At 41.7% G+C, this 12,733-nt stretch overlaps 1 protein-coding gene across 2 annotated transcripts in view; it reads left to right on the forward strand.

Moving 5' to 3' along the window:
- DOP1A (DOP1 leucine zipper like protein A) overlaps positions 1–12,733 on the forward strand; it is a 1,012,538-nt gene that overhangs the window by 211,905 nt on the left and 787,900 nt on the right. For both annotated transcript variants that reach the window (XM_078648131.1, XM_078648132.1), the window contains 2 exons: positions 2,070–2,168; positions 2,797–2,896. In XM_078648131.1, coding sequence (XP_078504257.1) covers positions 2,070–2,168; positions 2,797–2,896 — 199 coding nt within the window. The remainder of the gene's footprint in view (positions 1–2,069; positions 2,169–2,796; positions 2,897–12,733) is intronic.

Consider the following 12,733-nt stretch of genomic DNA (forward strand, 5'->3'; position numbering starts at 1 on the left):
AATAAAAGTGACCGTTTTTAAACATGATTTGAGAAACATAGCTGCCCCCGCACTGATGACAATGCGGTTAATGAACTGAGGCAAGTCAGCAGTCATATGTATCCTATATGTGGCTAGATTTGTATTCTATACGGAGCAAAGGTTTAGTCAATTAAATCAAACAAAACAGTTTTCGGAACAGCAGACATGCTGAACTTGCATAATTGAAGGTGCTCATATGTGATAAAGAAGAAAATGATGACTCCGTGAATTAAAATACTTGCCCAGGATCACATAATTTGAAACCAGTTTATGGGTAAAGAGCATTATAATTCGGTCCAGCAGATTATTTAAGCCACAAGACTTGCGTGTCTAGTAAAATTTCTAGGATTTTTTTATTCCTGCCACGGATTAATGAGGCAGTGGTGAGAGGGCAGTGTTTCTTTTACTTCAGCTCCGGAGAAGACTTTTCTCTGCGCCCCATGCTGAAGCATGAGGGCAGGTGGGTGCTGGGTACAGTAACTGCTTACAGTCTCTGGGTCTGGTGTCTCTGTGCCTGGAATTATCAGTTCCAGAGATTGATGTTTTGATAATATTGGGACCTTTAAAGAAAATGTTAGGCAATGCCCTGGGAAGCTACAGCTAACTCAGTCACAAGCGTACTCGAATGTGCCACCTTTTACCTATTACAAGCTGTGCTTGTGTACGTTTTTTGCACTTGACAACTTTTGTTTCATTTTCCCTTGTGGAATTCTTTTTTCTTGTGGAGAAATCCTCTTTCCATACACTCCATCCAACTTCTTTCAAAGCCTGCAAACTGAATTAAACCTGTTATTTAGGCATAAACCCCCTAACATTTAGGTCATGGGAATTTACCTGCAGATGTTTGTTGAATGTACTCAAACGTCTAAGTTTGTGGGTGTGAACCAATCTTTGCAGTTGGAATTACCTAGGGCAGACACAAACCCTGCTCTTAAGAGAGGATTTAGCAACACAACATTTCTGACACACTGGCAATATCTGCTGTGGTGAGTCCCATTCAGGTGTGCACATTCACACCATTCCTCAGTCTGAGTATCTGGAATGAAAACTTGAAATCTTAAATTAAGGTATTTGTACAGCTAGATGGAATTTAGATACCGAAATAAACTTGTGAATCGGTTTGTTGTAAATAGTGCCGAGTGAGAAAAATGCTCAGAGGAAATCAATCATTGCTGAATTCTTTATATAGGTAAAATGTACAGAATCTCTTGATTCTTGTTACTATAACTTTTTAAAATGTAAATGAGTACTATGACAATCTACCATAACCACACCACACTTAGTCCACCTAGCACAGTTTTGACTTAAGCATGATATATTGTCTCCTGTTTCAGTCAGCTATACAACCAACTTGGTGCTTCCAAAAATGACCAACTGGTGATTGTTTCCATGGAGCGCTGCTGGAGGAAGGTGAAATGTGGCAGGCACCATGTAGGGGTGGGCAATTATTTGTAAGGTCCGTTGCTTTGTGAAATAGTCTGGATCTCTTACTACTGAGCTAATGTTTTTCGTAACATAGTGCAATGGGCACATAAATTCAACGCAGCATCCCGTGTTAAAATAAGACTGTCTGTCATCCTCAATGGACTCTCACTATTTAAGGTTGCTGCCATCAGAGAAAAGAAATGGATCAGTGCAGGTACTACTCGTGACCTATTCTAGCTTGCTTTTAAATTTGCCAGGGGACATAAAGACGCCCTCATTCCGCCCTGAAGGTCCTCCTGCCTGCTTCTCCTGGCGGCTTTCGGACATGACTGCTGTCCTGCCACCTTTATAACAGTGACGTCTCGCGTTACATGTATACCAGCCTAAAATCCTGGAAATTTGAAAGCGTTACACCTGTCATCCGATTACATAGTTTTACATTCAGCTGATCAAACAATTTCTTTGTTATGTCATAAACATTTTGTGTTATATAAACTATTTTTTAGGTATGTGTATATATTATAAACACCAATATCTACCAGGTGAATCTGCCACCATAAACCTTTGAAGGACGCTTGATGACCGCTGTGGTCTCTATCTGACGGGATTCTTTTTCATGACAGGTAGAGGCAGTTAGTACATCTGTACAAGATTCCAGTGTCCTGGTACAACGGAGCACCCTGGACCTTATACTTTTCTGCTTCCCCTTCCATATGAGTCAGGTGAGAATTGATTGCAAGCAGGTTTACAAATTACCACGCCTCTAAGCTTTTTTTGTTGCCTATAATACATTTGTGTTGGCAGAAAGGGCCATTACTATGTTTTTTTAACTGTACAATCTGTTTTTTAATACTTTATAGATTTTTTCTCAAGCTGAAATGCCACCCTAATACTTAAATATACTATATATTTTTAAGCTTGATACGAGTCGGGAAAACTGCATGCCACTTAATGTAATAATATATTTTTATAAACATTTGTATATTTCTCCACTTTACGTTTTCTAAAATAATATAAGTAGAAAGTCAGTACCAGCTCACTCTACTCCTTTTAAATTCACAGAACATGAAAGGATATACAGTATTTGTTGTGACCATTTAAATGTGATATTGTTTATAAATTGAAATAATGAAAATGTTATCAATGTTAGGATTAGAGTTTGTGTCACTTCAGTTGCACACATCATATTAATGTCATTTTAACCTGAAAATAAATTGTTCACTGAATTTTTTTAGAGTGAAACGTAACCTTCAGCGTCAGATTCTCGAGTAAGGTTCTCCAATCTAGCATTCCCTTTATCTGCCTACTCATCCATGGTGGTTCACTATCATGGTATTTTCTCTTATTTAGGCAACTCGTCCTGATATGATCAGAATCTTGTCGGCAGCCCTCCACGTTGTTTTGCGCAGAGACATGTCTTTGAACAGGAGACTGTATGCCTGGCTTCTGGGTAAGCTTTTAACTAATCTCAACCATGAAAATTAATTAATTGTTCTCACACAGCATAAATCAAAGTACATTTTAAGTCAACAGTGCTGATCCGCACAGGGTGGAAGCAATCATGAAAAGACAAGCTTGGCAGGTGGCAAACTAGCACAATATATATCCAAACTTTCCTCTTTGCTGCCGTTCAGTGCTTTGAAACTGTGTGACCCTAAGACGTGGTATATACAACAAGCACTTGCAAAGAAAACCGGCATCATTTTGATGTGCTAACGATCATCATTAACACCTTAGAACAAGAAACACTGGAGAGAAACAGCAGGAGAGGTACGAAAGTGCTATGGCTCTAATGTTGTCCCTCATGCAGCTGAATGCAAGAATGGAGTGCAAGTAAAATGATACATCTGAACATACAATAGCAATAGGTGAGAGATGAATAGTCCACTAGGCCAAGCCAAAACATAATTGAAAATTCTCAAGCCAACGCCTGAAAAAGACTGTCCAAGAAAGCCATTGGTCGAAGTTGGGGACCCAAAGCCTACTCTATGTATTGATTATAGATCTGTTTCATAGCTGTCCTGTCAAAACCCAGACCTAAAAACTGCATCACACAAAATATTAGGTGTGAGGACTGGAAGACAGCAAAGTGTTTTGGTGAGTCCCATGCAGAAGCTCACTCAAAAGAAAACAGATGTTAGAGGAAATTAGAGATTGCTTGAACATTTGGAGTTGGAACCTAATGCATGGAAGCTGTGCGAGGCCGCAATGGACAGCAATTTGTGATGCACTGTAACATACAAACATTGCGATGAACAGAGAAGGGCTAATGAAATGGGTATTGTGAAGAGGTGAGAGAATGTGAGAACTGAGAACACAAATGGGGAAGGATAGATATGATAAAGTCAAATATTCAGGTGGTAGGACGAGAGGTGAGGGATGCAGATGGGCATTGCTGAGCAGTGAAGAGAAAATGGTCCAAAAGGAGAAGGTGATTCGCACCATCTGTTTACAAGATCTGTCAGAGCGAGAAGATGAGATGATGAAAGCCACAGTGAGATCTGGTTGCAAAGAAAAACAAGGTAGGGAGCAGAGAGAATACAGGAAACAAAAGAGTTTGAATATGGAAAAAAGCTAAAGATGAGATGGGTAGAGGAATGTTGAGCTCAGGAAAAGTGAGCATCTAGCAAGAAGGGATTAACAACATGAATAAAAGGGGGGTGAGAATGTGATTCCCTTAGGAATTAATAAATGCTGGCAGGAGAAGGGCATGGTCAACATGGAAGAAGATAATATGGAATAAGGGATATTGGTATGGAAGCACAGTAGAGGGAAAGACAGCTGCAAGGGTCAAGCTATGAGGGACAACTTAAATAAATGTGGAGCTGCTTACCAGGCAATGCAACAGGATAAGACTCCCCTTTGTGAAAAATTAAGGTATCAATGGGAAATAGGGAGTCAAGCTGGAAGGAATGGACCATTGACAGGTAAGTAGTGGGTGAACAGCGATTCCCGTGCTCTCTTCCTCAATCACATAATGGTGGCTCATCCTTATGAGCATCAGGGCTCTGTCCTTCTTGTTTTCAGGTCCGTTTGTAGGTCTGGCTTGACAGTGCAGCTTTCACTCGACCTTATATAATCTACAAAAAAAGGAGCTTTCAGTATACTACCGAGAGAGGGGCTTGAACTCTACCCTCATGTTGGTTGCACAGAGTACAGGATTTGAATGGGCCAAAGTGATGTGCTTCCAATTTAAAGAGTGCTTATATTTCACTTTTTGACTTGTGGCAAAGCTTATACTCAATACGGAAGGACTGAGTTGGTTATGGTGGCAAGACAGTGACAATAGCTAAAGAAATGCTTCGATATTGGCAGAAGTCTGACATATGTTAACATTAATCCTGTCAATGGTGGAATGGTATTGTATGAAATCCTACAGAGAAGGATTTTGGTCCAAGGAATCTCACGGATTACTGTAGTAGGCATGGGTTCTGTTGTTGGTTACACCCTTGTGACAGATTGTGGCAATTAAGAATCTGCTCTGTGATGATACTTTTTAAACCCTCTTGGGACAAATAGTGTTTTACTTAGCCAACTGTAAGTTTGAATACCTTTGTAATTTTATGATTGTAGGTCTGATTTAGAGTTTGGCAAACGTGTCATTCCGTCAGAAATGTGTCGGATATCACATTTGCTAAATTACAAGTGCATTATATTCAATGTCACTTGTGATATGGCGTCCTATAAGCTCTAAATCAGGCCCCTGTGTGCTTGATGGTTGTCTTATGAAAACCTTTTGCTCAATACAGTAGTCCTGAGTTGTAATGATCACAAACCAATGATAACAGCTACCGACTCGAGGATTCACTAGGAAAAACAATTTCAGATGCTATACTTAATTATGAAAAGTTATCTATTTTGTTTTCCTTGCATTTGTAGACTTTGATAACGTCTCCATAACTGGTCTATCTTCATTTTGTTTACTTCTTTAAGGTTCAGGTAGCTTCATTATTTTAATGTAATATCGGCGTTCGCTGTTACTAGAGACCCGAAAGATGTTTTTTTTCTTCTAATGAAATGTGTGAGTTTGGTAACATTCTGTGAATCTATCTTGAAGAAGTCACTGATTTGGCACAGACAAGTGAGGTATTAACTTTCCAGCCTTTCATAAAATTCAATACCAATATCTGAACGAAGAAGTAAATGATTCCATTTATCCCAACCATTGTGCACTGTTCAATCATAGCTCTTGTTCTGGTCTGAAGATAGAAATTCTTAGTTTGGTATTCCTCTCCTTATTTTGAGTGATCACTACAAGAGAGAATCGAGCGAGAAGGCGGGAGTGAGAAAGCCTCCGGTGCAAGCACTTAAGATTGCCCCATGCCCTCCCTGGGGTACCACAGGTTCACATTGCAGTGGATGTCAACGGGTTGTCCACTGCACTGTTGGGGATAAAACTAGGTCTATTGGTTTTGCCTATGCTTGTTTATTATTCTAGGTGAGATGCCCTCTATGAAAAGGGCATGCCCAAGTGAGGGTCGTCTCCTTGCTGTACCTCAATGATGAGGTCTAACATAGCTGAAACTGATCTAGCATTGCTTGTGGTTCTCTTAGGGGGCCCTCCTCTTAGCTGTTGATGCTGGACTTTTCCTATTGGATTTGCATATGGTTGGACCCGCTCTCTAAATCCATCCCATAGTAATTATCAGTTGTTGAGATTAATTCAAGCATTCCAGTCATCATTTAAAAAAAAAGAAAATTCTCAGTGATTTACAATTGTGGTCACTGCTATGATCCATGTGGTTATAGTGTTACTGCTGTAGCAGAAGTATTGCCGCTGGCGTTGTTCCTGCCCTGGTGGCTGTTATGGTTGATGCTATGGTCCTTGTTGTAGTTACTGTGGTGGCCACTGTTCTTGTTACTGACGTGGTAGCAGATGTGGTCACTGCCCAGTTCCCTGCTGTCATACAGCTGTAGTCCACCTACAGGTCAACTGCTATTGAGATGCACATAGTGTTTGGTGTGAACCCAATTGTGAGGTGGTTTCAGGACACCAGCTTTACAGGATTCCAGCTGTTACAATTGGAGCTCAATAAACCAAGATAGCTCTAGGACACATGAACCAGTTTCCGTATCCCCATTTGAATTTAATTGGAGGTACCTCATTATTGCTCACTGCTGCAGAGGAAAACAACCCTCTTACTGTCCATCCCCCTGTACCTCCTGCTGTTGCACCACAAGCTACAACAGCTGCAGTGTCATTGACTGGTAAACAGCATGGCTTTCGTATCACACCACACAGGAGCAGGGCCCAATACAGCGTGGCATGATGCATTAGGAATTCTGTCCGTCTGGAGTGGGATGCTGGGCAGTGCATATTGCAGTGAGCAGAGTCAAGCCAATGTTGTATGCTTCCGGCCTCTCCCCCAGGTTTGATTGTGTAATGTAGTGTTTTCACTGCTGCTTGGCTTCTCCCAGACCAGCCACACCTGCAAGTGCATTATGACAGCAGTGGGTGGTGTGAGTGTTGCATTGTGTTGGTTTATCTAGTGCATATGTATGGTGCTGTTCTGTGCAAATAAGAGTGCTCTTTGGGGCATGGTATGGTATCGGTATTTATTTTGCACTTACCTTTGGTGAATCTCTGAAGCACATTGTGGTTGAGCAGCACACTACTTTCTGGGAGCCCAGTGTGAGTGATTTAACCATGCACAAAGGTTTCAGTTGGTCATGAAGAGATCTGTCACGTAGGAAGCAATTTAGGTGAGTGCTCATACCGTCGTAGAATGATCATTCAAGCAGTCATGCAAGTTGTGTAGCTGCATTCTAGCAGAAGTACTGCAATTGTAATGCTTTATCAAGTCTTTCAGGAAGTGACATAACCCCAGACCCTGATAATAAAATGGAGTGATCTCAGGAGTGAAAGAATCCTAGCTTCTAGCACCAACACTAATCCACCAGAAACTGTGTATACATGTATGTGTTATTTTGATAGCACAATCCAAGCGAAAAGGCAGCGGAGCATTGTACAGGGTATAGGACAAACATAAAGTCAACGAGTGATAGGAGAGGTTGCTGTTTTTTTTGGACTATTAAACATTGTTATGTAGTGTTCCTTAAATAGATTCTTCTTAAGCTGTTTCCTAAGTTTGGAGGAGAGTTGGGGGCATATAGATAGACACAGGGACTTTGTTGTTCTAGACCCTGGGTGCCTAGTGCAAAAGGCCTGCTGTCTCGTTTTGTTCTTTATTTACTCTTCTTAGTTTGCAGTCTGATTGTGACCTGGCTGCAGGTGCGCCGAAAATCATCAGAGATAGTGAGCTTGTCTGCAAGATGAGTGGGGTGCTAATGGTCAGGATGCAGGTAACGTTATCATATTTCTTTACCCCTGGATGAGACATATTATGGTATGTATGATGCCCAGGAGGGGGCCAATGTGGAGTCTCGGATGCCATGGAGCTGAGCATTATCACCATCCTGATGAGTATGAGAGCTTGAACAGCAGTTCTAAAGTCTCTGGACGAAACCGTTTCACTTTCTTTAGAAGAGAAACCCCTTACTAAGATGTCTTTGTTTTTTGTTATTGTGTTCCTTGAGGGTGCACTTTGTTTTGTTCATTGAAAATACCAGGACTTCTGTCTTGGTTGAGTTGAGCTTCAGATAGTTGCTGGACGTCCAGGTCTGGATGATGTACAGGCAGGGTCTGAGGCACTGAATGTCTGAAGCTAAGGAGACTTTAAAGTACAGCTGTGTATCATAAGCTTATTGGTGAATCTTGATACTGTTCTCTGTGAGTGGACCACCAAGCACCTCCATGTAGAGGTTGAAGTTTACAGGGCACAGTATAGAAGTATAGAATCCCGGTGTTTGGGACCTGGAGGTGCCCCTGTGGGCAAACTGGTGTCTATTGGAAGGGCAGGAGGAGAACCAGGGAAGGAGAGTGCTTGTGAACCCCATTCCAGACTTTAGGGTTCAAGGTTGACTGTGTCAAAGACATCAGAGAGGTTGCGCAATATTGGAAGGCAGGGGTCCTCTTCATTTGTTGTAAGGTTGTGGCAGTCACCATGCTGCAGCATAATTTGAAGCCAGACTTGCGCAGGAGATGGATAGAATTATTGTGGTCTTGGAATTAAACATAGAAGGCCTTTTTTCAGTGATGCTTACAGTGAGTGGTAGATGTGTAATGTAATTTGCTGAGACTTGGCAAGGTCATTTGGGTCTAGTGTAGATTTCTTTAGGAGTGGGAGGATAGGGCCTGTCTTGAGAGCTTCTGAGAAGATGCCTTGAGTGAGAGAGGCATTGACAATAGTGAATAAGAGTGAGAGAGTGTTCTTCAAGAGAGCTTTGATGAAGAACAAGGCAAAACATCATTTTCTCAAGAAGTAGCTTTGAGTAGTGAGTATGTCTGCCAGATCCGCAAAAGACAAGGATTTGAATGTTGAAGATGGTGCTGACGGAAGGGTGTGCATAAGAGATGAAGTTTGCTTCATGTTATTGATGTGCTGTTTAATCTTCTGTATTTTTTCCACTGAACAAGAGGTTGATGGCATTGCACTTTTCTGTGGTAGTGGGATGATGCTGTGCTTCATTGCCTTGAAACGATTTTTGCTTCTGCCGGTTGCTTCATTGATAGTGTTGGTAAAGTACTTCGTTCTGGCTGATGTGATGACCTGTCTGCATGTTGCGAGGAGGACCTTTAGTATCATGAGATCATTGGGAGATCTGTTTTTTTCCATTTTCTTTCCTGGTTTCTTATGGATGGATGGCTAATTATCAGCAATGTCTTTAAAGAACTAGGGTGCTGAAGGCTGTGTTTTTTAATTGTGGCATGGATGTTCACATAGTTTTCCCGAAAAGTGTTGACGTTGTTCAGAAGGGTGTTGGTGTAGAGTGAGAGATTAGTTCAAGCACTGGGTTGTCTATTGAGAAAGTTATCTACCCACAATTAATACATTCCTATCCCTGGCAGCAATGCAAACTTACCAGGAAATAGATGGGGTTAACACATTAGCGATAAGCGCCTAGACCCTGGGGCAATGCTAAGCTGAGAAGAGATACCATGACGTCTAGTAGAGGAACTCAAACAACAAGGTAGATGATCTTTGTTTTAACTCAATTTACATTGAATTAATAGGTTGATGCAGTAGTCGACTGAGGTGGCATTTAATAGTCTCTGTAGGAAGAGGAGTGTGTTAGGTAAAGTGAAGAGTCAGCGAGTGAGTAAGAGGTGAAAGATCAGCAGTCAGTCCAAAAGGGTAGTTGAGGCTGTTGACTAATGTTCAGCTTGTGACATTCGCCCATTTGCAGTATGGACAGATTTCAAACTTTTTATGCTAGAGGCAATTGAGAAGCAACAGAGGACTCCCCTATGGCTTGCATTAGTGACAGGTAGCCAGGAAAAGTGCCAAATAAAGTCTCCAGGAGAAACAGAAGAGCAGCACATGGCATATGCTAGTTAACAACAGCTGAATAAAAGGACCTAGTCAGAGGGAGACCCACGGCATGGAACCAGGAATATAACCAGGAATCCAGGGTTTGGGTGAGATACCATCTCATGCACAGTTTGTAAGCACTTTGGAAAAAACTGTGAAAACATTCTTTGACCTTCTCTTGAGCATTCTTAATAGTATTGATACCTCTTTGAAGATCCTGATTGGTTAAAATGTGTCTAGTCTAACCAGTGGAACTAAAAAGGTACCGGATGCAGAAACTCTACCATCTCTGCAGACTTATTTGCCCCTCCAGAGGCAGAATATGTCTGATTATCAGCAAGCGTCCTGCCAACTAGCCAAATATACGTCTGATTAAACTTTGTTCTGTTCGTCCCAAATCGGAGCAAACGGAGATCAAACCTCGGAAGAAAGTAGGGGATTACCATCAATTGCAATTGGGTCAAACACTGTAGAGAGCGGTGAACCATTTTCTAATCGATACCAGAAAAAGGGAAGAAATACTAACAGAGTTTTTCACCTTCCCCCGGAAGCAACTCCATTGCTCATAGTGCTTAAAAGCGTTCCACCTTTACAACCTGAAAGGGAAGAAGATATGTTATAATTAAAGAGCAAAACTGTGCACTGGCTCGCAAGAACCTCAAACTGACCAAACTGTGAGGAACTAGTTAGGAATATAAATAATGTTGAGCGAGTGTCATGGATAGACTCACAATTGAAGGCTGATGTTGGTGATTGTGTCGCCATTAATTAAAAAATATATACTTGGTTAATTCTCTAACTATCAAGGTCTACAACTTCAAGGGGTTCCATTATGGCTGTACAGTAGGTTATTTGTATAAACCAAATACAGAGGTCTCATCATGTTGACTAGTGTGTAAATCAGCCTTTGTCATTCCAACTTTTAATTGTTTCTCTCCTTTGGAACAAGTGGAATGACTACACTGTTTGGGTTCTAGAACCACCCTGAATACTGGTTGTCAGACAGTATTGATAGATGCTGAAGGTAGTGTAGATATGCCTATGGCCAATGCTATTGTGAATGCGGAAACTCCAATTATGTTGGAACCAGAAATGGTTGTTAATTTGACACCTCTAAACATCGCTCAGAGGTCTGTGGATGACTTCTGGGAAAGTGATTATGCAAGTAGACAAGGCCTGTCAGCTAGAAATAATTCTATTGTTCTTGGGTGCCTGTTTTGGGACTTCGCAGGTCGATTGAACAAGGTGAGGGATGAGGCTTGGCTCCACCTTCTGAAAGGTTATATCATTATATGTCTTCAAGAAACCTGGGCTAGGGATATAGTCCATATTGATGGATATTTATCCATTTATACCCCGGCAGGTGTGGCAGTGGGTGGTCACCTTAAGGGGTGTTTACTTGTTGGCAACTACCTTAGCTGACAGTGTGGGCAAGACGCACCTTGAATCCCCGCATTTCCAAATTATCAACATTTTATACACATAGAATGTAACATTAGTCATAGTTAATTTTTGTCATAATAATTTTAGCAAGCATCTATTGGATCTCAATACGGATTTTATTCTCCTCTGGGGGAGGATTTTAATTGGAAATTATGCCTCCTGTCTATGCAGTCTGCATGTAGCCTGGGGGTGGGACAAAGAATGGTGACTGTCATTTTGAATATATCCCTTGTGGGAAAATTCTCTCTGTTTTTAACAATAGATCTCACTAAACAGGTGGCATCGGACCAGTTGCTTATATGGGTAGAGGCCAGGGTAGCCTAATTGATATCATTGCTCTTTCTGAATACTATATGCCGAAATCAGTGGATTTCACCATTCTAAAGGTGTGTTTTAGTGACCACTTTCCTTTAGCTATTTATTTTAGACCCAGTTTAGTATATCTATTTGGAAATCAAAATGACATCCCAGAACTTACAAGAAAAATAAGGGTCTCATGCAAAAGTGGGTTTTGCTGGACCCGGACCTTGTATTGCAACCGATACTGACCTCTAACAAGGCACACATTTTGGAATGCCTAGAAAGTGGAATAAACCCATCAACCATGCTAGTAGCTTTTGCTGAAATAATTGAGACAATTAATGTAGCATTACGAGGGGATAGTAAACCGAGATTTCAGAGACCTTATAAATGGTTTAACAGCAATTGTTCACGATCCCATAGTAATCTCATTATGTCTTTGGAACAAAAACCCAGGGATAACTCAGCTGTGAGACACTCTCAATATGAATATAAACAGGCAAAGCTGCTAGAGACATCTAGCCGCAGATTCTTTACCTTTGAACTTCTAGGCATCGGGCTGGATCCGGAAGATTTTTCTCAGCATTACTCCTGTGCGCCAGTTGATGGAGTCAGTCGACTCTGCATGGCGTTGTGGGGTACATTGTCCGCATCGTCAATATAACCGCCACTCCGGCACCTTGACGTCAGTTCTTTGCTTTCCGTGCCATTAGTGCCGATACATTGAAGAGAGCTACCCCCTGCAATTTTTTGACAGACTTTTTTCGACTTTTTGTCATTGTCGTTGGTGTGTAGGTTTTCAATGTCAAGCAAGAAGACTTCAGGATTCAAACCGTGCAGCGCCTTTCACCGCGCTATGTCAGTCACGGATCCCCATTTGGTTTGTCTTCGGTGCCTGGAGCGCAACCAGGATTCAAGGTCGTGCTTCAACTGCCAAGCCATGGCACAGAATGCTTTGAGGGAGAGGTCCCTAAAGCTTCTTGTGGCCCGCACCACGGAGGTCACCTCGTTTGTGTCGATCCTGTTCCAAGTCTTGGTCTAGAGGAAGTTACGAGCACTTCTCCAGTGAATCAAAGTCCTCTTCGTCAAAGTCAGGTAAGCAGCACCACAAGAAGCACAAGAAGTCGAAGTAGGCTTCAACTTCACCCCGCCCGTCTCGCAACAAGACATGG

This window comes from Lissotriton helveticus, chromosome 6 (assembly GCF_964261635.1).
Source record: "Lissotriton helveticus chromosome 6, aLisHel1.1, whole genome shotgun sequence".
NCBI classification, from domain to species: Eukaryota; Metazoa; Chordata; class Amphibia; order Caudata; family Salamandridae; genus Lissotriton; species Lissotriton helveticus.